Below are 25486 nucleotides of genomic sequence, written 5' to 3' on the forward strand. Positions count from 1 at the left end.
TCTCGGTAGTGGCACCCTCCCTGTGGAACGCCCTCCCACCAGATGTCAAAGAGAACAACAACTATTTTACTTATAAAAGTCATCTGAAGGCAGCCCTGTTTAGGGAAGTTTTTAATGTTTGATGCTGTACTGTTTTTAATATTCAGTTGGAAGCCGCCCAGAGTGGCTGGGGAAACTCAGCCAGATGGGCAGGGTATAAATAATAAATTATTATTATTATTATTTACCTTTACCTTTGTACAGATTATTCATTAGCCACAAACTCCCAATGCCTCATTTTCTGAAAACAATGTCCAACATCAAAGAAGGTCCCCAGCACTATCACTTCCTCCCAACTAACTGATTAGGACATTAAAGGCTGTTCTTCATCCCATCATGTATCATTTTCCGGGGTGCGCACTATCCTGTGCTATCTCTGCAGCTTCCTTATGGCACCTGGAAGCGTAGATTTGATCCAAGGTGGGAAGAGTGCGCCCAATTATTCTCTCCGCAGTCTTTACAACCCTGGACAGCCTTCTTTTCCCCCTGACCGTGCAGCTCCCAAACCACACACACAGACCATAACTCTCTACAGTACAATGGACTCTTGACTCTCCACCAGCCTGACCTCTCTTGCTCTTGCACCTGTTTTTTGCTCTGCAGTCCTGCAGCATCGCCTGCCCTCTTCTCCTGGCTGTCACAGTTCCTCCGCATCACCGAGCCCCACATCTTCCAAGCCCACGTCTCCCAATGCCCATGTGGTAGTCTTCTTTCCAGTCCCTGACACCACTCAAACCAACGGCAGGTTGCATCCCTAAGCATTAATGCCGGTTTTTGCCTTACAGCCATCCAGGGAGACAATGAAGTTCTTGTGTTGGTGGAGAGGAGAAGGTAAATGGTTTTTTTTGGGGGGTGGGATGGGACGGAACCTGGGATGGGATGAAAATTGAAAAGCAAGTCTTATGTTACCAGATCTTCTGTTCCTCCACTCCCCACATTATTTCCTTTTGCACATTTGTTATAAAATGTTTTGCATCCTGCCCTGCCAAAATCCAGGCGACTTCCAAAGTACGTTGAAACAGCTGATGATTCCTTTGCAGCCTAGCAGAACATGTATTAAATGAAATAAAATAGAAATGATAAAAGACCTGCAGAGATCACGTGGTCCAGCCCAGTGGTGGAGTTTGGGCTGTCAAATTTCAGCAGCGCCCTGGGCGGCGCGAGAATTGGGGACACGGTGGGACCGCGCCTCTCGCGCCATCTTAAAAATGAAGGGAATCTTTTTATACATCTTTAACACTCAGTTTCTGACGTACCTCCCCCAGGACGCTCTACATCCAAGGCGAGAGGAAACTGGACTTCCTGGGTTGGGTCAACGCCATCCAAAAGGCGGCTGGAAGCTCGGGAGACACCTTGTCCGAACAGCAGCTCACAGACACAGATGTGCCCATCATTGTGGACCGATGCATCGATTACATCACGCAGTGTGGTACGTTGGGTTTGTGTGCAGAGGAAACACTCAGTCTTGAATCCTTCTAGGTGACCTTGGGTCAGTCCCCCTCTCTCAGCCTAACCTACCTCAGGGTGAAATTGGAGTGTGTTGGGGAGAGAACTGTGTGTTCCACCGTGAGCTCCTTGCTGGCCACATAACCTGGAAAGCTGTCTGTGGACAAACGCCGGCTCCCTCGGCCTGAAAGCAAGATGGGCGCCGCAACCCTGTAGTTGCTTTTGACTGGACTTAACCGTCCAGGAGTCCCTTACCTTTTACCTTTACCTTGATAGGGATGCGGGTGGTGCTGTGGTCTAAACCACTGAGCCTCTTGGGCTTGCCGATCAGAAGGTCGGCGGTTCGAATCCCCATGACAGGATGAGCTCCTGTTGCTCTATCCCAGCTCCTGCCAACCTAGCAGTTCGAAAGCACGTCAACTGCAAGTAGATAAATCGGTACTGCTGCGGCAGGAAGGTGAACGGCGTTTCCGTGCACTCTGGTTTCCGTCACAGTGTCCTGTTGCACCAGAAGCGCTTTAGTCCTGCTGGCCACATGACCCAGAAAGCTGTCTGTGGACAAAGGCCGACTCCCTTGGCCTGGAAGCACCGGAACCCCATAGTCACCTTTGACTTAACCATCAGTTGATCGTTTGGGAGCTTCAAAAGCTTTCTTCAGCCTGAACATCACAGTGACGGATGCCAACAGACCGGCACACTTAGGGATCCGCAGAGTCTTTGCAGCTTGCGCAACAGACCTCAGCAACTCAGCATTTTGGCTAATCTACTTTATTTACATATAAACACACACAGAGCACTGCAACATGGCTCCCTCTCTCTCTAGCATCAGACAGCAATTATTATTATTATTATTATTCCCCCAGGGCTGACCTCGGAAGGAATCTATCGGAAGAGCGGACAGAACTCCAAGACGACGGGCCTCTTGGAGATCCTCCGCAAGGACGCCCGCAGGGTCCGGCTCAAGGAAGGGGAGCACCAGGTGGATGACGTGGCCAACACCCTCAAGAGATTCTTCCGGGATGTGGAAGACGGGCTCTTCACCAAAGATTCCTCCCCGGCCTGGCTGAAGGCAACAGGTAAAGGTTGGTGCACGAAGAAGGCACCTGCCCCTTGAACCTCGTTGACATCAACACGGCAGCCACAGAAGCGCCGCTCCGTTGTTAAACTGCGGAACCTCCTGCCACAGGAGACAGCGACAGCCACCAACTTGGGCAGCTTTTATTTTTTATATATATACTTTTTTATTAGATTTTTAACATATCATTTTCAACAATACTTAAACACACATTAACACCTTATACAGTTTTTTTTTTTACTTCCATCAATCACATCTGTTTTTAATGCTCATAGCGCATGCTGGTTCTCAGAGCAGCCGGTCCCTCCTTGAAGAAACACACACCTATTTTTGGAGCCAGAGTTATTTCTCTTGGAAACAGCTCAGGGTGCTTTTTAGCTATGAAAAAATGCCCCTCCTGCTTTCTTAAATCCTGGGATCTCTGACTTCTCATGGGAATAATACGGCGCAGACAAATCACTTTTGAGCCCCCTGCTGGTTCAGGGGGGCGTTGTTGTCTTCTTGCAACAGGACTGAAAATGTACAGTGGTGCCCCGCAAGACGAATGCCTCGCAAGACGGAAAACTCGCTAGACAAAAGAGTTTTCAGTTTTGGAGGTGCTTCGCAAAACGAATCTCCTATGGGCTTGCTTCGCAAGACGACAACGTCTTGCGAGTTCCTGCTGGTTTTCTTTTCCTTTCCCCCCCTTTTTCTAAGCCGCTAAGCCGCTTACCAGCTGATCCGATCAGCAGATAAGCCGCTGAAAGCCTCTAAAAGCCACTAATAGCGCTAATCCGCTAATCCTTCAATGGGCTTGCTTCGCAAGACGAAAAATACCGCTAGACGAAGAGAATCACAGAACGGATTCTTTTCGTCTTGCGAGGCACCACTGTACATTAGAAAATTAATTATACTACTTTGCCTTCTCAGCTATGGGAGACCTGAAGCTCAGGTTAGGCTGTCGGGGACATTCTGGCCCTGGTTAATGGTTTTTATTGTCTGGCTTTTGTTTTATTGCTATAAACCACACACACAAGAAGAGCTTGCTTTTGTTGTTGTTGTTGTTGTTGTTGTTTAGTCGTTTAGTCGTGACCGACTTTTCGTGACCCCCTGGACCAGAGCACGCCAGGCACGCCTGTCTTCCACTGACTCCCACAGTTTGCTCAAACTCATGCTCGTAGCTTTGAGAACACTGTCCAACCATCTCGTCCTCTGTCATCCCCTTCTCCTTGTGCCCTCCATCTTTCCCAACATCAGGGTCTTTTCCAGGGAGTCTTGTCTTCTCATGAGGTGGCCAAAGTATTAGAGCCTCAGCTTCAGGATCTGTCCTTCCAGTGAGCACTCAGGGCTGATTTCCTTCAGAATGGAGAGGTTTGATCTTCTTGCAGTCCATGGGACTCTCAAGAGTCTCCTCCAGCACCATAATTCAAAAGCATCCATTCTTCAGCGATCAGCCTTCTTTATGGTCCAGCTCTCACTTCCCTACATCACTACTGGGAAAACCATGGCTTTAACTCTATGGACCTTTGTTGGCAAGGTGATGTCTCTGCTTTTTAAGATGCTGTCTGGATCAGGAGAATGACCCATATAGTCTACCATTCTATGATTATGAAATCCAGCTATATGCTGTAGGCTAAGGTCAGTTGATCTATCTTGCCTGGAATGCAGAATCAGGCGATCTTTCAAGACCTGGGAGAGACAGCAGCCTTGTAGCTCAGTTGGTAGAGCATGCAACTCTTAACTGCAGGGTCATGAGTTCGAGTGTCACGTTGGGCAAAAGATTCATCTGTTGCAGGGGGTTGGACTAAATGACCCTTTGGGGTCCCTTCCAACTCTACAATTCTGTGTTTCTATGATACATAGCTGTATCCTTTATACCGGCTGCTCCCACACCGCTCACGGCTATTGGGCACAGTTTCCTATGGAGGATGCTGCTGTTCATCAATTCTGGCTTAGGTAGGATATCAGAAAAGGGAGCTGCCTGGACCTTGGCTCTGGCTAGGTGCCTTTTGCATCTGGAGCTGTTCCTGGCTCCAGGTTTTCCTGCCCTGCCTGAACGGAGCTGGTCTTGAAGGATGTTCCTTCGCAGAGACTTTCCATCCCAAAACACCACTGCTCCCTTCCAGCACAATGTTGGGAGACGCTTGCCACAACATCTCTGTCCCTGCCAGAATCCTGCTCATGGCTTTGAATCTCTCTCTCTCTCTCTCTCTCTCTCTCTCTCTCTCTCTCTTAAATTTTATTTATGCTTTTCAGGTTTTTGCATTTCACTAATTTTACAATCATTTTCACATTCCAAAACTTTACTTCCTTTCCCCCTCATTCTGTGGTTCCTTCATTTTATTTTTAATACCTTCAGCATATCCAAATTAACTTAATTTGCTCCTTTATTCATCTACTTTAAATATACAGTTGTACCTCTACTTACGTATCCCTCTGGATACGGAATCTTCGGGTTACGGCCACGACAAACGTCCTGGTTTTGCCGCGCGCGCATGCGCAGAAGCACTCAATTGCACCTCGCGCATGTGCAGAAGCACGCCTCTATTTACGTAATTTTTGGGGTGCGAACGGACCCCCAGCACGAATTAAGTTCGTATCCGGAGGGTCCACTCTTATAAAACTGCCGGTTAGTACAATAATCCCACTAATGTTCTGATCTGTTTACAGTTTATCTGTAAATATTCAGTAAGCCATTTCCATCCTTTTATTACAAGTTTGCTATCTTGATTTCTTATTTGCGTCTCTCTCGCCATTCCAGCCATCGAGGACGACAAGGAGAAGGTCAGCCGCTATCGGAAGCTCCTCAGCAGCCTCCCCGCGGTCAACAGAGCCACGGTGAAAGCGCTCATCAATCACCTGTACAGGTGAGAAGGGCGTCGCAGGTCTCAGGCCACCCTTCTGCCTAGGCCACCTGCCTTGGCTGGACCCACCTCTGCGCCCTCTAGTTGGCCAGAGAGGGGTGCTTGGACGCAGAAGTCCCTGGTGGGTGGGTGGCTGCAAGGGAGCAAAGCCAAGTGTCACCTGGGTTGCCACACCCAGGCCTGCCTCTGACGGATGTCAGTCAGACATCATCCCCCCCTTGGTTGTCACCCGGGGGAAGCCATTCCATCCGGCTACGTCAGCAGGAGAAAAAGGACTCAGGCGGCCCATTTCACACTTTGCTGGAGGCTCCTGCCCCTGAACTGGGCCAGCTGGTCATTATAGGAGCAATAGGTTAGAAATGGGCACCTGAGTTTTGCTTTTTCCTCTTCCCTCCCCATCCCTTTCCCCTTCTGTGTCATGGGTGTTGTTGTTTTTTTTTGGGGGGGGGGGAAAGAAGTTAAGCTGCTCTGGGAGCCTTTTTGGCTGAAGAGTGTGGGACAAGCCCTGCAAATAAATACAGGCAGACCACCCCCATATTTACACGGGGGTTACTTTCTGAGGTACCATGCGCATAAGTGAAAATGTGTATAATTGAAACCCGTTGAAATAGCCTGCAAACATCCCAGTCTGCCCCTGTTCTGCCAATTTAGTGAGGTTTCAGGGACTTCTTTATGAAGTTTCTGGGTCATCTCATGCACATATTGATCACATGTAAATGGGGGTGGGGGTGGGGCGAGGAGGGCCCTGCCTGCAAATAAATATTAAAATAAATTGCCCCTTCAATAAACTAAACAAATCACACAAACAAACAAACAAATAAACAAACCAACCAATCAAACATATGGTCCGAAAAAATAACTAAAGAATAAGTCAAGTAAGTTGCATAAATAATAAAATAAGTACCCGCCGGATAAACAAATAATAAAAGAAATAAACCCTCCAAACAAACAAACAAACAAACAAGCAATGAACTAAATAAATCCTCCAAATAAATAAATATTAATATAAATAAATACTTCAAATAAATGAATAATAGAATAAAAAATAAATCCAAATAATAAAATAAAATAAATTACACTCCCCCACACAATAAATCGATAGATATCCCCACCCCCTAGCCTAAGGCGTCACCCCCCTACAGGGTCAGCCCCTTTGAGGCTCTTCTCTCTCGCGGCCGCTTTGCCTCCCTCGCAGGGTCCAGTGCTTCTCGGACATGAACCAGATGACCACACACAACCTGGCCATTGTCTTTGGGCCGACGCTCTTCCAGACGGACGGCAAGGACTACAAAGCGGGGCGCGTGGTGGAGGACCTCATACGCTGCTACGTCGACATTTTCAGCGTACGTTTGGCCTGGGGGGGGGAGATGCCTCGCCCTCTGGGGTGAGAGGGGGGCCAGGCTGGAGCGGGCTCGGGGGTGGGACTGCCGGTGGGACATGCGCCCCCCCCCCGCCTGTCTCTCGGCAGGACTGGGATGGGAATAGGCACAGGGGTCTCTCAGCGGCTTCGTTTCAACACTCCCTTCCCTCTTTCTTAAAAAAAAAAAAAGGACGATCTGCTTTTCGCCCCTGGGCAATTTGGCTCCAGGGACCAAGCATTCACTTCATAAGACACACAGAGATTTCCCCTTACTTTTTAGGAGGAAAAAAGTGTGTCTTATGGAGCGAAAAATATGGTAGTTTGAACAAATGGAACCCATAGTTTGAATGAATGGAATCCATAGTTTGAATGAATGGAGCCCATAGTTTGAATGAATGGAACCCATAGTTTGAATGAATGGAACCCATAGTTTGAATTAATGGAATCCATAGTTTGAATGAATGGAACCCATAGTTTGAATGAATGGAACCCATAGTTTGAATGAATGGAATCCATAGCTTGAATGAATGGAATCCATAGCTTAAATGAATGGAACCCATAGTTTGAATGAATCTCACAGGGGGGCACAGGCTTAGGGGGCCTTTGGTCAACTTCAGGGGGTTCCCCTCACATTCTTAGGACATGATCCCTCTCTCAAGCGCCAGGGCCAAGGCAGGTCCCCCAGCTCCCATTCCTGCTCTGGTCCTGAGGGGGTTGAGTGCCTCGCCTTAAATGCAAAGAGGTTTCTTGCCCAGCACTCTGGAGGGCATCCGCTGAGCTCTCAAGTGCTTCCCCCTTCTGCTTCTGCCTCAAGAGACAACAGAAAAGTGTGCCATCGGGGGCAAAGCCATGCGGTTGGAGAGTCTGATGTGGGAGAGACATGTTTTGTTGGGATACTGCCGGGGAGATGGGGGCATCAGAAAGCCCCCCAGCTGGCTCCAGCCACCAGCTGGAGCCTCAGATACATTTAGAGACCCGTGCACACTCTATCAGCAGAGTGTGTAAATCTTCTCACAGAAGAAGAGGCGGACAGAGAAATCTGTAAGCGTAATGTGCAGCATTTTATTCAGCATAGTTCAGGAACAAAGGAAAACATGTCTGCTTCCCTTCGTCTCCAGCAAAACAGCAGCAATGCAAAAGCTATATACAAACAGAAGCCCCCCCCCCCAGACTGTGCTGGAAGTAAACAGACCTGTGACACACAACAGTCATGCCTGTTCCCTTTTAAGGTGGAACAGAACTATAGCCTAACATGTTTTGCTGCAGCAGAGTAGAAGGTTCTTCTCTCTGCGCTGCAAAGGCAATGGATTGCCCGTGAACAAGAGGTTCGCTCGAAACGTGTCGAGGGAAGAACCAATCCTGTGCTTCCTTACTCACCTGAAACTGCCACCGCAATTTTCCTGGATCCCCATTGCAACGTTTTGACACTGACTTTCTTTCCACGCAGAAGCGAAGCCTTGGCCTCCCCCCCCCCCGCGCGGCTTGGTTTCTCCTCTTTAATCCTCTCTCTCTCTCTTTCTCAAACGCTCGGCAGGTGGACGAGGCAGAGATGAGGAAGCAGCAGGAGGAGATCACCGCCATCATGAAGATGCGTGAGGCTGGTTCCTCTAGCGCGACGCAGGTGAGATGGGGCAAGGTTAGGGTTGGGCCAGCTGGCCGGCCAGGCAGGGGAGCAGAGGCAGAATAACAAGGCTGTCCTCCTCCTCTCCTTCTCTGCACCAAGCTTGATAATAATCATTTTTATTATTTATACCCGACCCATCTGCCTTGGTTTCCCCCAGACACTCTGGGTGGCTTCCAACAAAATATTAAAATACGATAATGCATCAAATATTAAAAGCCTCCCTAAACAGGGCGGCCTTCAGATGTCCTCTAAAAGTCAGGTTGTTGTTTATCTCTTTGACATCTGATGGGAGGGCGTTCCACAGGGAGGGTGCCACTACTGAGAAGGCCCTCTGCCTGGTTCCCTGTAGCTTTGCTTCTCGCAGGCAGGGAACCACCAGAAGGCCCTTGGAGCTGGACCTCAGTGTCCAGGTTGAACAATGGGGGTGGAGACGCTCCTTCAGGTATACTGGACCGAGGCCATTTAGGGCTTTCAAGGTCAGCACCAGCACTTTGAATTGTGCTCGGAAACGTACTGGGAGCCAATGTAGGTCTTTCAAGACCGGTGTTATGTGGTCCCAGCGGCCGCTCCCAGTCACCAGTCTAGCTGCCACATTCTGGATTAATTGCAGTTTCTGGGTCACCTTCAAAGGTAGCCCCACGTAGAGCACATTGCAGTAGTCCAAGCGGGAGATAACTAGAGCATGCACCACTCTGGCAAGACAGTCCGCGGGCAGGTAGGGTCTTAGCCTGCGTACCAGGTGGAGCTGGTAGACAGCTGCCCTGGACACACAATTGACCTGTGCCTCCATGGACAGCTGCGAGTCCAAAATGACTCCCAGGCTGCGCACCTGGTCCTTCAGGAGCACAGTTACCCCATTCAGGACCAGGGAGTCCTCCTCACCCGCCCGTCTCCTGTCCCCCCAAAACCATACTTCTGTCTTGTCAGACTTCAACCTCAATCTGTTAGCTGCCATCCTTCCTCCAACCGCTTCCAGACCCTGGGTCCAGGCAGTTGTGTTGATGGGGAGCTGGAGGCAGGCTGGTAAAGCCCTCCTCAATTGCATGTGCTGGTACCACGCTTGATATTCTGTATGAAGATGGGGACGGGAAATTAAATGCCAGTTCTAAGGTTGTTTTCAATGCAACGTCCAGTTTAAAGCCTTAGCCCGGAGCTTTCTTTCTCGGCAGCAATCCACCGTCCTTCTAAATACAGTGGTGCCTCGCAAGACGAAAAGAATCCGTTCTGTGATTCTCTTCGTCTAGCGGTTTTTTCGTCTTGCGAAGCAAGCCCATTGACGGATTAGCGGATTAGTGCTATTAGCGGCTTTTAGCGGCTTTTAGCGGCTTATCTGCTGATCGGATCAGCTGATAGGCAGCTTCAAGGCTTAGAAAAAGGGGTGGAAAAGGAAAAAAAACCAGCAGGAACTCGCAAGACATTGTCGTCTTGCGAAGCAAGCCCATAGGAAATTCGTTTTGCGAAGCACCTCCAAAACGGAAAACTCTTTTGTCTAGCGAGTTTTCCATCTTGCGAGGCATTCGTCTTGTGGGGCACCACTGTATATGTTCTGGACTCCAGCTCCCATCACCCCTGGCTTCTAGGGCTGCTGGGAATTGTAGTCTAACAGCGCCTGGAATGCCCGGGACCTTCTGCCTTTTTGACCTGGCTTCCTTCTCCACCCAGCAAGCCGGAGACTTCATCTGCACGGTTTACCTGGAGGAGAAGAAGACGGAAGCAGAGCAACACATCAAGGTGTGCGGAGGGAGGGCGGGAGAGGAGACCCGGGAAGGGTTCGGTCGCACGGGGAGGAGGCAGCCCACTTGGCGGCTGATGTCTCTGGTGGGAGAGAAACCGGCCTCTCTTGGCAAGCCGTGGGGGGAGCACAGTGGGGGGATGTTGGCTGTGTGCTGGCAAGGATGGGGAAACGAGAGAAAACATCAACAACAACGACAATAACAATAATAATTGTTTATTTATACCCCGACCTTCCCAGTTCAGAAACCAGGCTCAGGGTGGCTAACAACAAATTTAAAACACTTAATTGTAGAAGCAGCATAAAATACAGTATAAAAACATGGATACAATACGATACAATATCTTTATTGTCATTGTCCCATACAGAACAATGAAATTAAAAAAACCTACATAGGACATTCAAAACCCCCTAAAAACTCTGAAACCCCATTTTAAAATACAATATACTCCTATAGAGACTCCTTATACTGCGTTTAAAACCAGCATTGCATTTGGGTAGAAACTGTTTTTCAGGTGGCTAGTCCTGGTCTTTATAACCCTGTACCTTCTTCCAGAAGGCAGAAGCTGAAAGAGATCATTTCTGGGGTGCGCACTATCCTGCGCTATCTCTGCCGCTTCCTTATGGCACCCGGAAGCGTAGATTTGATCCAAGGTGGGAAGAGTGCACCCAGTTATTCTCTCCGCAGTCTTTACAACCCTGGACAGCCTTGTTTTTCCCCAGACCGTGCAGCTCCTGAGCTGAGATAGCTGGGATAGCAGGCTTGTGGGTTTTTGAATGTCTGATGTAGATTTTTTCAATGTCATTGTTCTGTATGGGACAATGACAATGAGGATTCTCGTATCGTATCATCTCTGGAAGGTCCTTTATTCACACACACACCCACCCTCTCCGCCTCCAGATCCCGGCCACCATGACAGCAGAAGAGCTGACCTTCGAAATCTTGGACCGGCGGAAAATCGTCATGAAGGAGAAAGAGTTCTGGAGCTGCTTCGAGGTCAACGAGCGGGAGGAGGCAGGTAGGCGTCCTCTGGGGGCTTCTGGTGCTCAGAGCATCCTCTTCCTCGGGGCAGACCCACCCCCACCCCCGTTCAGAGGGCCCCCCCTTGGAAGTGCCGCAAAAGATACGCCTCTCTGGTGGTCCCCTGCCTAAACTCTGCAGCCAGTTTTCTTCCGTCACGATGTTGGAGGCAGCTTTTGCCCAATCAGAACTGCAGTGGCCTTAGGTTTCCCACGCTTGTATAGTGGTGCCTTGGTTGTCAAACATAATCCGTGCCAGGAGCTCATCCAGCTCTTGAGTAGGCCCCTGATAGAGACACATTCCCGACTGGCATGTTCTCTCCCTCCTGGTCATTCGTTTGGGAGTTTCAAAAGTTTTCTTCAGCCTGAGCATCACAGCGACCGATGCCAACAGACACCGGCACACTTAGGGATGCGCAGAGTTTACACAACTTGCACGTGACAGGCCTCAGCAACTCAGCATTTTGGCTAAACTACTTTATTGACATATAAACACACACGGAGCACTGCAACATGGCTCCCTCTCTCTCTAGCATCAGACAGCAAAGAGAGAAAGAACAAAGGACAATAGTCCCACTTCATGGAACACAGTAACACAAACATCCTGTCTCTGTCACTTCCCAGTCTGTGGAGTCAAAACATACACTGTCATGTGATAGACAACAATCCCATGACTGCAATCATGGAGCAGGAATTCTAACATCCCGTTCCAGAAGACTGTTTGACTTCTGAAACGTTTGACAACCGAGGCTCAGTGGACGGTCTGCAGAATCCGTTGAGAAAATGGAGGAACATCCCTCGGAAGCCGTTGGACTCCTGAGGCGCGTTCAAAAATGGAAGCAATTACTGTATTTTTCCGTGTTATAACACACCCCCTTGTATAAGACGCCCCCTATTTTGGGGGGCTCAGGATTAAGAAAACAGGGAGAGATTGCCCCTGTGTATAAGGCTCCCCCCTTTTAACATTATTTTAAAGTAAAAAAAACTAGTCTTATACATGGAAAAGTACGGTATTTCCAGGTTTTGGGCATTCGAAAGCCGAAACGTTGGGCTTCCGAGACGCTCAAGAACCGAGGTTCCACGGTATAGGGGTACTTCCTCGCCTTTGTCGCATGGCAAAGGGAATTTCAAATGAGCGGCTTAGCCGTAGCCTCCTTGGAATGCGCAAAAAGCAACATCTCAGGCGAAAAGGAAGCATCAGGGGCACAAACGCAGCAGCAAATTCATTCCTGCGTCTTTGAAAGACAACCTGGCTCCTTTTTGCAACACCCCAATGGCCCAACGTGGTTCAGCCCCTTTCTTTTTCCTGCCTATACGTTGTCGATGTATACAAGGACACCTGGGGGGGGGGCAGCTGCAGGGAGCCAACCCTCTTCTGGCCACGGGAGTGGAGCTGGCTAGGGCTGGGGCTGAAGTTTTCCGCCCCTGCAGCCAAACGAGCCTGGCTAAATCGACTACAGTATAGTGTAAACGCAGGTAGCGCTGTGGGTTAAACCACTGAGCTTCTTGGGCTTGCCAGTCAGAAGGTCGGTGGTTCGAATCCCCGTAACGGGGTGAGCTCCCGTTGCTCGGTCCCTGCTCCTGCCAACCTAGCAGTTCGAAAGCACGTCAAAGTGCAAGTAGAAAAATAGCTACCGCTACGGTGGGAAGGTAAACGGCAAACGGCGTTTCCGTGGACTGCTCTGGTTCACCAGAAGCGGCTTAGTCATGCTGGCCACATGACCCGGAAGCTGTACACCGGCTCCCTCGGCCAATAAAGCGAGATGAGCGCCGCAACCCCAGAGTCATCCATGACTGGACCTAAAGGTCAGGGGTCCCTTTACCCTTTACCTAACTTTTTATATGCACTGGGAAAACAACAAATAAAAATGTCATGGCTTGCTTTATTCCAGTATTTGCTAACTTGCAGTGGTCTGGAACCAAACCCACAGTACAGCGTTCGAAATTCGCCAGGCGCATTTGTACCTGGCTGTTGGCCACTTGCGACCAAGTGAAGATGCCTGGGTGTCAGGATGACACCTATGTAGAGGTGCATGCCTGGGGATCCTTGAATAATAATAATAATAATAATAATAATAATAATAATAATAATATATTTATATCTCGCCTATCTGCCTGGGTTTCCCCAGCCACTCTGGCCGGCTCGCAACAGAATTAAAACATCAGGCATTAAAAACATCTGGACTGTTTTCACACACTAATTCCGCATCCTGTAGAATCCTGTTCTCTTTTATCTGCACAATTGGAAGGCGTTTCAGGAACCTTAAAAGTCCCATTGAAAAATGCTACTTTTGTGCCATCTGACCCCAAAAATGGCCACCAGGCATTCCGTTTTGGTGACTGTAACCCTGGTTTGAGGAGCCCTAGGCACCCAACTTATACATCTGACTTTCTAACACTGCCGCAGAGGTATGCCTGTACGTCCATATGTTTTTCTGCCACTTCTCTCTCTCTCTTTCTGTGTTTTCTCATTGGAAAGTCTTATTTACCCTCCTGTTTCTCTCTTTCTCTCTCTCGCACGCAGAACGGCCTTTGCACTACAGTGAGAAGGTGCTTCCCATCTTGCACAGCCTGGGCAAGGACAGCTACCTGGTGGTGAAAAAGCAGCTCTCGATGGAGAACATGCTGCTGTATCTAGGTAGGTACGCAGGGGCAGAGGAAGCCCATTGCCACCCAGAGGGAAGGGGCAGACCTGGGCATCGACCGGGAGCGAGACCCCGGGGTTTGTAACAGAGAGCACGCAGAAGACCTGGGGTGCAGCAAATTCCAGGCTAGGGATCATTAGGAAAGGAGCTGGAAACAAAACTGCCCATATCAAAAGACCGTTATTTCATTTCATTTCCCACTTTTAATTTGTATACGGTGGTACCTCGGTTCTCGAATAGTTTCGGAACCCGAACACTGAAAACCCGGAAGTAAATGCTTCCATTTTTGAACAGCTTCTGCTGAGTTAAAAAAAGGTAAAGGGACCCCTGACCATTAGGTTCAGTTGTGGCCGACTCTGGGGTTGCGGCGCTCATCTTGCTTTACTGGCCGCGGGAGCCGGTGTACAGCTTTCGGGTCATGTGGCCAGCATGACTAAGCCGCTTCTGGCGAACCAGAGCAGCGCACGGAAACGCTGTTTACCTCCCCCCTGGAGTGGTACCTATTTATCTACTCACACTTTGACGTGCTTTCGAACTGCTAGGTTGGCAGGAGCAGGGATCGAGCAACGGGAGCTCACCCCGTCGCGGGGATTCGAACCGCCAACCTTCTGATCGGCAAGTCCTAGGCTCGGTGGTTTAACCCACAGCACCACCTGCGTCCCACTGAGTTATTATCTGTTGAGTTATTTTTCAATTTTCTCTATTGAATTTGCAGACTGCCCTTTGTGCCTCGGTTTTTGAACGTTTCGGAAGTTGAACGGTCTTCCGGAACGGATGACATTTGAGAACCCGGATTCCACTGTGCCTCTTCTCTTATTACTATACACATGAGGTTTGCAACAGCAAAACAGACAGCAAAGATCACCCGTCTTGTAATAATATGACCCAATATAACGATGTCATAATTTTAAAATAAAGAACTTGTATTGAACGACGTAATGTTCAATAATCCACTAGGTCGCAATAGTACACAATGCAATTAAGTCTCAAAATATTGGCAAACAGCAATTGAACGGAAATTAACTCATAGCAATTGCAATCAAGAATCACGAAACTACCCTCAGTGAAAATAATAGCAAGTCGCAATGCATGAACTACCACCGTACAGATTCCCCTACGAAGAAAGTTTTCAGTGTTTGGGACTTTTCAGTTTAGGGGAAAGGCAAATAAGTGGTGATATGGTTGAAGTTTGTAAACTGCTGCCTGGCATAGAGGAAGTATCACTGAGCGTCCCTGATTTGTCTAAGAAATAAAATCATGGCCTACCGTATTTTTCCGTCTATAAGACGCCCCCTATTTTTGGGAACTCCAATTTAAGAAAATGGGAGGAGATACTACCCGTGTATAAGACGAGGCCAGATTTTGAACGTTATTTTAGATTAAAAAAACAAGTCTTGTACACGGAAAAGTACGGTGATTTTTTTTTAAAAAAATCCAGTCATCATCATCATCACTTTTAATTTGTGTACCCTCTTTCTATTTTACAATACCCAAGGCGGTTTGCAAGCTGAAGAAAGCCGCCTCCCTCCTCCGTTGCCCCTGTAAGCCTTGCCATGGCGCTAGTCCTCAGGCCCTTGCCCCCCCCCAGCTTCCTGATGCCTTTGTTCTTCCCCAGCCAGCAAGGTGGGCGATAGCAAGCATGGCATGATGAAGTTCCGGGAGGAGAAGAACGTGCTGGGCATGGGACTCAGCACCGGCTTCCACGACCGATACTTCATCCTCAACAGCAGCTGCCTGCGCCTCTACAAGGAAGTCCGGGTATGTGCAGAGGTCCCCTTGACAACCCTCTCTGGGCGCCAGCCCCGTCACCTGCCTATCTTGAGAGTCGTGCCAGCTTCATGTGGCTGGCGTTATGTGGCGACTCGTAGGCACTTGATTCCCATTTTGCAAGTGGGGGAGGAGCCCAGGTCAGAACCGGTCTTGAAAGACCTACACTGGCTCCCAGTACGTTTCCGAGCACAATTCAAAGTGTTGGTGCTGACCTTGAAAGCCCTAAACGGCCTTGGTCCAGTAGACCTGAAGGAGCGTCTCCACCCCCCATTGTTCTACCAGGACACTGAGGTCCATCTCCGAGGGCCTTCTGGTGGTTCCCTACCTGCGAGAAGCCAAGTTACAGGGAACCAGGCAGAGGGCCTCCTCAGTGGTGCCCGTCCTGTGGAAAGCCCTACCATCAGATGTCAAGGAAAGAGACAACTGTCTGACTTTTAGAAGACATCTGAAGGCAGCCCTGTTTATATAGTAATAATAATAATAATAATAATAATAATAATTTTTTATTTACACCCCGCCCATCTGGCTGAGTTTCCCCAGCCACTCTGGGCGGCTCCCAATCAGTACAGCATTAAATATTAAAATATTAAAAACAGTTAAACAGTTAAAAACAGTGCAGTGGTGCCCCGCAAGACGAATGCCTCGCAATACAAAAAACTCGCTAGACGAAAGTTTTTTCCGTTCGCGATTTGCCTCGCAAGACGAATTTCCCCTATGGGCTTGCTTCGCAAGACGAAAACGTCTCACGACTTTTTTTCTTTGACTGAAAGCAAAGACATGTTTTGTTTATAAAGTTAATTTATTTTCCCTTAAATTTTTGAACTGCTCTTTACAGTATGTGTGACTTTAAAGAGCAGTTAATAAACTGTTGTTGTACCAAATTTGGCTTTGTTTGGACTTTTTTTGACCATAGGAACGCATTAATTGATTTTCAATGCACTCCTATGGGATTTCGTGCTTCGCAAGACGAAAAATTCGCTAGACGACAAAAATTGCGGAACGAATTAATTTCGTCTTGCGGGGCACCACTGTACAGCATTAAATATTAAAAACTTCCCCGAACAGGGCTGCCTTCAGATGTCTTTTAAAGATAGGATAGCTGCTTATTTCCTTCACATCTGAAGGAAATTCCACAGGGAATTCTTTAACCATGATATCTGCATTGCAGGGGGTTGGACTAGATGACCCCTGGGTTCCCTTCCATCGCTACGTTTTTGTGCCGATGAGTCATAGAATTGTAAGTTCCCTTTCTGCTCTCTCACTCTTCTCCTTCTTCTCCAGAGCCACAAACCAGAGAAAGAATGGCCAGTGAAGAACCTGAGGATCTACCTGGGAATAAAGAAGAAAGTCCGTCCTCCGAGCTGGTGAGTGCCTGCTCTGAGTTCAAGTGCCGCTGCCTCTTCATCTATGCCAGTCTCATCCTAGCTGGACACCTCTTTATCGGTGCTGAATTTTTGAAATCTTGCCTGGCCCTTCTCCCCCAAAAGATCTGCTTCCAGAACCTTCAGGATCAGCGAATCAAAATTTTTTAGAGGGGACCCCAAGGGTCATCTAGTCCAACCCCCTGAAGCCCATGGCAATGTTTTGTTATGTTTATGTGTTCTGCATGAAGCATTCCAGAGTGACTGCGGCAACCTAGTTGGATGCATGGGGTTAATAATAATAATAATAATAATAATAATAATAATAGGAGTGCCTCCTGCATCTCTGCATGAGTCCCTGAGTCTGTCACCCTTCAGATGCTTCTGGACTCTGGCATAGCCGTAGCCAGAGGGGCAATAAATAAATACATAAAAATACTTAACAAACTGACCAATCGCGTCGCAGATAGCTTGGTTCTGTGGCCCCCCAGGAACATAAATCCTGGCTGTGCCTATGGACTCCCCCCACATCCTTCCTGCCAGTTTGGAAGATTCAGAGCCGATAAAAGAAAGCCCTTCTTCGTGCAGCGCAGAGTTAGACTGTGGAACTCTCTGCCACAGGAGGCAGCGATGGCCAACAACTAGGACGACTTTAAAAGAGGCTTGATCCCGATCCGGGCCTGATCCTGCAGGCTCTGCTTAACTGTTCTTCCTGAGCTCGTGCACAACCCGCCCTCGGCCGCCAGGTGGCAAAGCTGCTTCACAAGACGCACAGCTCTGTTAAGTGGTACCAGCTGAACACAGGGTTCCTCCATCTGGGGGAAACTTTTGAGGGTCTGGGGGAAAACACCTACAGGACTCTCAGCTGATGGAAGGACCCTGATTTTGCTGCAGTCGCTGCTTATTAGGGCTAATCGCAAAGAGGAGGTGTGATGCTTCAGAGAGGAGCTGGAACTGATGTTCAGAGATGTGCTCTGTTGCGTCATGGCAGGATTTGAAGTGTGGGCATTGGTGGTGGGCTGTGGGGCGAGTTTTCAGCCCTTCCGGGAGATGCTATCAGGGATTAGGGACCAGGGACCTTTGGGGTGCTGTTCAGATAATATTGTTGTTGTTGTTGTTGTGACCTTTGGGGTGCTGTTCAGATAATATTGTTGTTGTTGTTGTTGTTGTTGTTGTTGTTGTTGTTGTTGTTGTTGTTGTTGTTGTTGTTGTTGTTGGAGGTCCCTTCCAGCTGTACAGTTCCATGATTCTGTAAACATGTGTAACCTTCCCTGCCCACCTGTGTAACCTGGGGAAACACTGAACCCCCAAGGAACCATTTCCCCCGAGGCAGCACAAAAAATGGGATGGAGGCGGCTGATTCTTTTGCTGGCTTGCTCTCCTTTTGACTCTTCCTCCCTCCCTCTCTTCCAGCTGGGGGTTCACCGTCTTCTTTGAGAACGAGAAGCTGGAGAAGCAGCAATGGTAAGCAGCTGGTGGGGGGGGGGTCAGACCCACAACTGTGGTTTTTTGCTTGTTTGTTTCCAGCCCAGCCCATCCCGATAAAAGCTGGGGAAATTCCTTTCTCTTTATTTCGTAAAATTTATATACCGCCTGGTCGGGGGGCGGGGGTGTGTGGATCAGAGCGGTTTACAAAAAGAAATAAAAATCAATAAAATTTAAGAAAAATTGGCAGCAAAAATTTAGGGCTTTCGAAAAAGTTTTGTGAGCAAACAGCCTTTTTTTGGAGGGGAAGGGGTGCTGGGCACAGTCCCAGATACATCACTCCCTTCTTTTCATTTTGTAATGATTCCCCCCCCCATGGTTTTATCTATTCTGTGAGCCACCTCAAGTCCCCGGCATGGGGGAAAGCAAGGTATTAATAAATAGAAACAGTAATAATGTGGGTTAAACCACAGAGCCTAGGAGTTGCCAATCAGAAGGTCGGTGGTTCGAATCCCCGCGACGGGGTGAGCTCCCGTTGCTCGGTCCCTGCTCCTGCCAACCTAGCAGTCTCAAAGCACGTCAAAGTGCAAGTAGATAAATAGGTACTGCTCCGGTGGGAAGGCAAATGGTGTTTCTATGTGCTGCTCTGGTTCGCCAGAAGCTCCCTCGGCCAGTAAAGCGAGATGAGCGCCGCAACCCCAGCGTCGGCCACGACTGGACCTAATGGTCAGGGGTCGCACAATCACTCACTCACTCACTCACTCACTCACTCAGTAGCTGAACTGGGTTCCATACAGTCACATAAACAAATTAACCAAGAAAGCCTCGAAAACAAAAACGCAAAATAATGAGCAAAAACAAAAGCACCAAACTTAAGCCCTTCCGGAAGTCCGTTTGACTTCCGAAATGTTCGAAAACCAAGGCACAGCTTCTGATTGGTGCAGGCACCCCGGAAACAATAGCTGACAGCCGCTTCGTATGTTTGGCATCCGAAAAACTTTCGAAAACCAGAACACTCACTTCTGGGTTATTGGCGTTTGGGAACCAAGGCGTTTGAGTACCAAGCAAGACAAAGCTGTTCCGCCTGCCCTTTGGTTTGGACTCAGTCTGACTCTTAGGTTTACCTCCCCTTATGGTTTTGACTTTTAGAATGAGGCTGCATTTTAAATTGCATTTTAACCTGTATTTTAAATTGTTTTTTTCTTTTCTTATAATGTTTTTACTGAAATTTTATTGATGTTAGCCGCCCTGAGCCTGGCTCTGGCCTGGGAGAGCAGGGTATAAAGAAAAATTATTATTATTATTACTATTATTATTATTATCTTTCCCCCCCACAGGTATCTCTGCTGTGACACACAGATGGAGTTGCGCGGCTGGTTTGCCACCTTCCTCTCTGTGCAGGTAAGTGGAGGGGTCTCAGCCTGACCAACCTCGCAGGGTCGTTGGAGGGGGTTGGGCTAGATGGCCTCTGGGGTCCTTCCCAACTCTGCAAAGGGTTCTATGAGGGTGAAGCAGGAGGGGGAGAACTGGCCTGGGAGTAGCCGCCGGGCCTGATCCACCTTCTTGTGCTGCTTGTGACCTCTTCCTCCCTCTCTGGCCTTCCCAGCACGGCGGGAACATCTGGCCGCCGGAGTCCTCCAAGGTTCGGGCGTCCCGGACGCAGCAGGATTCCCGGCTGGGGAACATCTCCCTGATCCCTCTGCGAGGCAACGAGAGCGAGATGAGGAACAGCGTCGCGGCCTTCGCAGCCGACCCGCTGACGGTGAGGGAAACTGTGGATGGGCATAGGTTGCCCGCATTCTGCTGGGCACTGGGCACCTAGAGGGAGGGTAGCAAGCGAGGGAAAGCTGCTCTGCTCTGCAACCTTGTTGGCAATCCCCCAGCAGAGACGTCCGCGCTCTGCTTTTTTGCTACAAGAAGCCAGCGTCAATTCTATGTCCAGGGCAGCTGTTTATCAGCTCCATCTGGTACGCAGGATGAGACTCACCTGCCCGCGGATTGTCTGGCCAGAGTGGTGCATGCTCTGGTTATCTCCCGCTTGGACTACCGCAATGCGCTCTGTGTGGGGCTACCTTTGAAGGTGACCCAGAAACTACAACTAATCCAAATAGATTAATAGAATATTAAAGGGGAAAAACAAGGTTAGAATGTTAAGATAATTTTAGGATAGAAAACTGAGGAAGATGAAAAGGAATTGCTGAAATAATTATAGAAGTGGAATACAAAAAGGGAGGTGTGAGGAGGTCGTTGAAATAAGTGAATGAAAGATAAGATATTGAAATTATTTGATGTGTTTTAAATTGCTTTTGTTTTGTTTTGTTAGTTTAATGTGTTAGTGTTTTGTGTTAGTGTTATGTAGTTTTTGCATTGTATTGTCTATTCTTTTTTTTTTGGTACTGTTTAAATTGTTGGAAAAGCAATAAATATTATTTTTTTAAAAAGAAACTACAACTAATCCAGAATGTGGCAGCTAGAATGGTGACTGGGAGTGGCCACTGAGACCTCATAACACTGGTCTTGAAAGACCAACACTGGCTCCCAGTACATTTCTGAGCACGATTCAAAGTGTTGGTGCTGACCTTGAAAGGCCTAAACGGCCTCAGTCCAGTATACCCGAAGGAGTGTCTCCACCCCCATCGTTCTGCTCAGACACTGAGGTCCAGCTCCGAGGGCCTTCTGGCGGTTCCCTCACTGTGAGAAGCCAAGTTGCAGGGAACCAGACAGAGGGCCTTCTCGGTGGTGGCGCCCGCCCTGTGGAACGCCCTCCCACCCAGATGTCAAGGAAATAACTACCAGACTTTTAGAAGACATCTGAAGGGAAGCTTTTAATGTTTAATAGACTATTGTATTTTAGTGTTTTGTTGGAAGCCGCCCAGAGTGGCTGGGGGGGACCCAGCCAGATGGGCGGGGCATAAATAATAAATTATTGTTGTTATTATTACTGTTCCTGATCACCGCACACACAGCTGGGTCTGGCTTATTTCTTTGGTAGCGGAAGCCTACAGGCTTGAGAGGCAGTGTGGTGTAGTGGTCAGAGTGTCAGACTAGGACCTGGGAGAGACACGGGTTTGAATCTCACACTTGGCCACTCACTCTCAGCCAACCTCGCAGGGTGGTTGTTGTCAAGATAAGAGGAGGAGGAGGACTACTTACATCACCTTCAGCTCCGTGGAGGAAAGGTGGGGTGGAAATGCAATGAATCAAGGTTTCCCCAACTTGGTTCTCCAGCTGTTTTTGGGCTACAGTTCCCATCATCCCTGGCCACTGGTTCCACTAGCTAGGGAAGATGGGAGTTGTAGTCCCAAAACAGTGGGAGACCCAAGCTGGGGAAACCCTGCAAGAAACAGCAGCCGTCCTTATGAGGCCTGTCAGGCCCGCCCTGGGCCAGATGGCGAGACAGGAGGACAGGAAGGCGACTTCTCCCTTTCTAAGCTTGTCTCCTTTCCTCTCCAGCTCCTTCGGGATGTATGAAACCGGACACCAAGCGTGGCAGGTAACTATTGACTCCCTGCGCCACGGATGCTAACTTGCCCCCACATGCAGTCCGCAGGGCTGCTGAGAAGAGACCTGGTTTTTGAAGGACCACTGAGGTCTCTCTTAGTCCTCTTGGCCAAAAGGTTTCTAAAAGCTACAACATCCTGCCTCAGGAGGAGTTTCGCAACAAAGGCGATTGACTAATGCTCTTCTAGGGGCATCAACTGAAGTCCACTGTCCAGATCAAGGAAAGTCATAGTCCCACTGTATTCTGCCTTGGTCAGACCACACCTGGAGTCCTGTGTCCAATTCTGGGCACCCCAATATAAGAAGGATGTTGACAAGCTGGAAGGTGGGCAGAAGAGGGCAACCAAGAGGATCAAAGGTCTGGAAACCAAGCCTGATGAGGAACGCTTGAAGGAATTGGGTATGGAGCACAGAAGATGGAGAGGAGATATGAGGGCCATCTTCAAATATCTCAAGGACCGTCCCATGGAAGAGCAAGCTTGTTTTCTCCTGCTCCGGAGGCTAGGGCCCAAACCAGCGGCTTCAATTTCCAAGAAAAGAGATTCCGACTAGAATCCTAGAATGATAGAGTTGGAGGAGACCACAAGGGCCATCGAGTCCAACCCCCTGCCAAGCAGGAAACACCGTCAGAGCACTCCTGACATATGGTTGTCAAGCCTCTGCTTAAAGACCTCCAAAGCAGGAGACTCCACCACACTCCTTGGCAGCAAATTCCACTGTCAAACAGCTCTTACTGTCAGGAAGTTCTTCCTAATGTTTAGGTGGAATCTTCTTTCTTGTAGTTTGGATCCATTGCTCCGTGTCCGCTTCTCTGGAGCAGCAGAAAACAACCTTTCTCCCTCCTCTATGTGACATCCTTTTATATATTGGAACATGGCTATCATATCACCCCTTAACCTCCTCTTCTCCAGGCTAAACATGCCCAGCTCCCTTAGCCGTTCCTCATAAGGCATCATTTCCAGGCCTTTGACCATTTTGGTTGCCCTCCTCTGGACACGTTCCAGTTTGTCTAAACGCCAGGAAGAACTATTTGACCGTATGAGCTGTTCGGAAGCTTGCAGAAGCTGGTGAACTCTCCTTCCTTGGAGGTCCCTAAGCAGATGCTTCAGCTGAGATTCCTGCATTGTGGCGCGTTGGACTAGATGAGTCCTGGGTGTCCCTTCCAACTCTAAAGTTTTACGATTCCATGACCCTTCCATGACCCATAGCCCAGAGATTTGAAGGGAGCTGTTCCATCACTTCTCAGTCTTCTCTTCTCCAGGCAAAACATCCCCAATGCCTTCAACTGTTCCTCATCAGAGTTGATCATCTCAGCCACGCTCCCATGAACTTGCTCCATCTTGTTCTCCCCTGGCCCAGATCCTCTTAAAATATACCGGTGGCACCTGTGTCCAAGGACCCCCCCCCCCCACTGCAAAAGGTTCGGCCGCATCCCTGTGCGTCCTTCCCCAGTCCTCTGCCTCCGTTTGCCGTGCTCTTCAGAAACCTGGCCGTCCTTCCTGGGTGCTTTGCTTCTAACAGCACCTAGTTTTGTGCCAGCGCAGATAAAACCTGGTATGTGCGCAAATGGCAACCAGGGGTATTGTTAAGAAGACATTGCCTGATCAGACCTAGCCTAGGATCCTCTTCCCCCCAGTGGCTAACCAGAGAGAGAGAGAAAAAACTTTATTCGCATTAGCCAATGGCCATAGCAACAGTAAAACATTACAGTATACGCCAGGGGTCTGCAACCCATGGCTCCGGAGCCGCATGTGGCTCTTTTACACCTTTGCCGTGGCTCCGGGGCGGATACTAGCGAGGGGAGGAGGCGCATTGTGCGCCCCGACACTCCCCACTGTGGCGGGCGCTGTACTGGCTGTGACGCCGCATGGGGGCGGTGCATGCGTTAGTCACGCACCGTCCCAACGTCACCTTCCCGCCTGCTGTCAGATCGCAGCTCCGGAGATATATTTATTTTAAATGTCGCAATGGTTTTGCGGCTCCCAGTTCCCCCCCCCCTTCAGAAACTGGTCCAAGTGGCTCTTTTTGTCTTAAAGGTTGCAGACCCCTGGTATACGCAGAAAAGGGAATTTGATATAAAAGCACAGTTTAAAGCCCTGAACCGGCAGTCATTTAGTGGTCCTTATTCTGAACGCTCCTGCTATGAATCTAGCAACCTTTGCTGTTATCTGATAGAAGAAGAAAGGGCATTGTGGCAGTGGTTGAGCGCCCTGGGGTGGTTAGGACGAGTGGGGTGATGATCTCGTTCCTCAGGTCTTTGTAGTTTTGTACAGGACAGGTGTGTAGAGAGTACAGGACAGGAGGGTGTAATTTTAGCGTCTCTCTCTTTCCTCCCGCAGGATGCTTGGCCAAAGTCCAAGGAGGCGAAGGAGCCGTCCAGAAACGAAGAGCCCTTGGCTGGTCCAGCGGGGAAGGGAGGGGGGGACGTTCAGGAACAAAGCCTGCCCTTTAAGGACTCCCCATCTCCCTGCTAGGCTGAGCCGAGGACTCTCAAAAGGAAGGAGGGAGCTTTCTTCAAGGACAGCCCTGGAGACGGTCCTCAGGAGGCTGGGACATTGATAAGCCAACCGGGAACCCAAGACAAACCACTGGAGAAGTTGCATCTCTGATCAACATGTGCCAAATTCACTACCAAACTGGCATCGCTCCTGCCCCCTGTCCTGTCCTGGTGGCTTTAGCCCGCGGCATCTTTCTTCTTTCGGATTGTGCAGGAACCGTGAGACGCCTCCACTGGCCACGGCGTGGATTTTGAGCCCTCTCTGAAGGTGCTCCAGGGCCTTGCCAATTCCCTTTTTTGTTCTCAGTGGGGCAGAAAGGACTGTGACCATCTTGGATCCGGCCGAGGGCTTCCTGGCAGTATCACACAGGGAAATCCTGCCGGATGAGGCCAGTGACTCGTCTAGTCCCGCATCCTGTTCTTGCAGGGACCAAGCAGAGCGCACTTGCTTTGCGGGGACTGGTATTCAGAAGCATCTCTGCTTCCTGCTCTCACTCTGGAGAGCTGGCAGGAGAGAGAGACTCTTGTCTGCCTTCCTCTGTGCTCTCTCTCTCTCTTTGCCAACCCCTTCGCCTTGACCTGGTGGGTTGCGGGTGCTGAGAACTTCTGCCTGTCTCCCTCGGCAAGACCGGCTGCTCGTGTTTGGTACCCGGGTGGACGGAGGAGGGACAAAGGAGCATCGCCAGAGCCGCCGAGCAGCAGCGCTGGGTGCAGAGAGATGTCAGGGGTGGGTGCTTCTTGCCTGCCTCTGTTTGGACAGTGAGGAGGCCAGCGAGGCTTAAGGCCCGGGAAAACCCCCCTGCCTTCTTCGTCTGATGCTGGGAAGCTGTGGGAAAAGCGGGCAGGCAGAATCTTTCCTAAAGAGCAACACCTCTTCTTGTCGTCTTTTTTTGTAATGGTAATAAATACCCTTGGAGAATCCTGTGTCCTGGTGTCTCTGACACTTTATCTGGGCTGGCTGAACACCTGAGATGGAGGTTTTTATAGATTTGTCAAGCTGGAAGGGACCAGAGGGTCATTTAGTTGCAGCCGCTGCTATGCAGGGATCACAGTTTTCCTAAAGGGCTGTCGCCAAGATACTGATTGAGGATTGTGAAGGGGAGGAGGGAGACAGATTTCTTACTTTTTAAATAATAATAATAATAATA

At 49.3% G+C, this 25486-nt stretch overlaps 1 protein-coding gene across 1 annotated transcript in view; it reads left to right on the plus strand.

Annotated features, from left to right (window-relative positions):
- ARAP1 (ArfGAP with RhoGAP domain, ankyrin repeat and PH domain 1) overlaps positions 1–24290 on the plus strand; it is a 134911-nt gene extending 110621 nt beyond the window's left edge. The window contains exons 20-35 of the mRNA XM_082219685.1: positions 825–870; positions 1305–1468; positions 2349–2561; positions 5301–5406; positions 6599–6746; positions 8298–8384; positions 10050–10118; positions 11021–11138; positions 13664–13777; positions 15400–15542; positions 16836–16918; positions 18329–18379; positions 19678–19741; positions 19947–20102; positions 21794–21833; positions 24181–24290. Coding sequence (XP_082075811.1) covers positions 825–870; positions 1305–1468; positions 2349–2561; positions 5301–5406; positions 6599–6746; positions 8298–8384; positions 10050–10118; positions 11021–11138; positions 13664–13777; positions 15400–15542; positions 16836–16918; positions 18329–18379; positions 19678–19741; positions 19947–20102; positions 21794–21811 — 1580 coding nt within the window. The 3' untranslated portion in view covers positions 21812–21833; positions 24181–24290. The remainder of the gene's footprint in view (positions 1–824; positions 871–1304; positions 1469–2348; positions 2562–5300; positions 5407–6598; positions 6747–8297; positions 8385–10049; positions 10119–11020; positions 11139–13663; positions 13778–15399; positions 15543–16835; positions 16919–18328; positions 18380–19677; positions 19742–19946; positions 20103–21793; positions 21834–24180) is intronic.
- Positions 24291–25486: the final 1196 nt, after the last annotated feature.

Source organism: Podarcis vaucheri (genome assembly GCF_965113315.1).
Source record: "Podarcis vaucheri genome assembly, chromosome: 4".
In the NCBI taxonomy this organism is placed as follows: Eukaryota; Metazoa; Chordata; class Lepidosauria; order Squamata; family Lacertidae; genus Podarcis; species Podarcis vaucheri.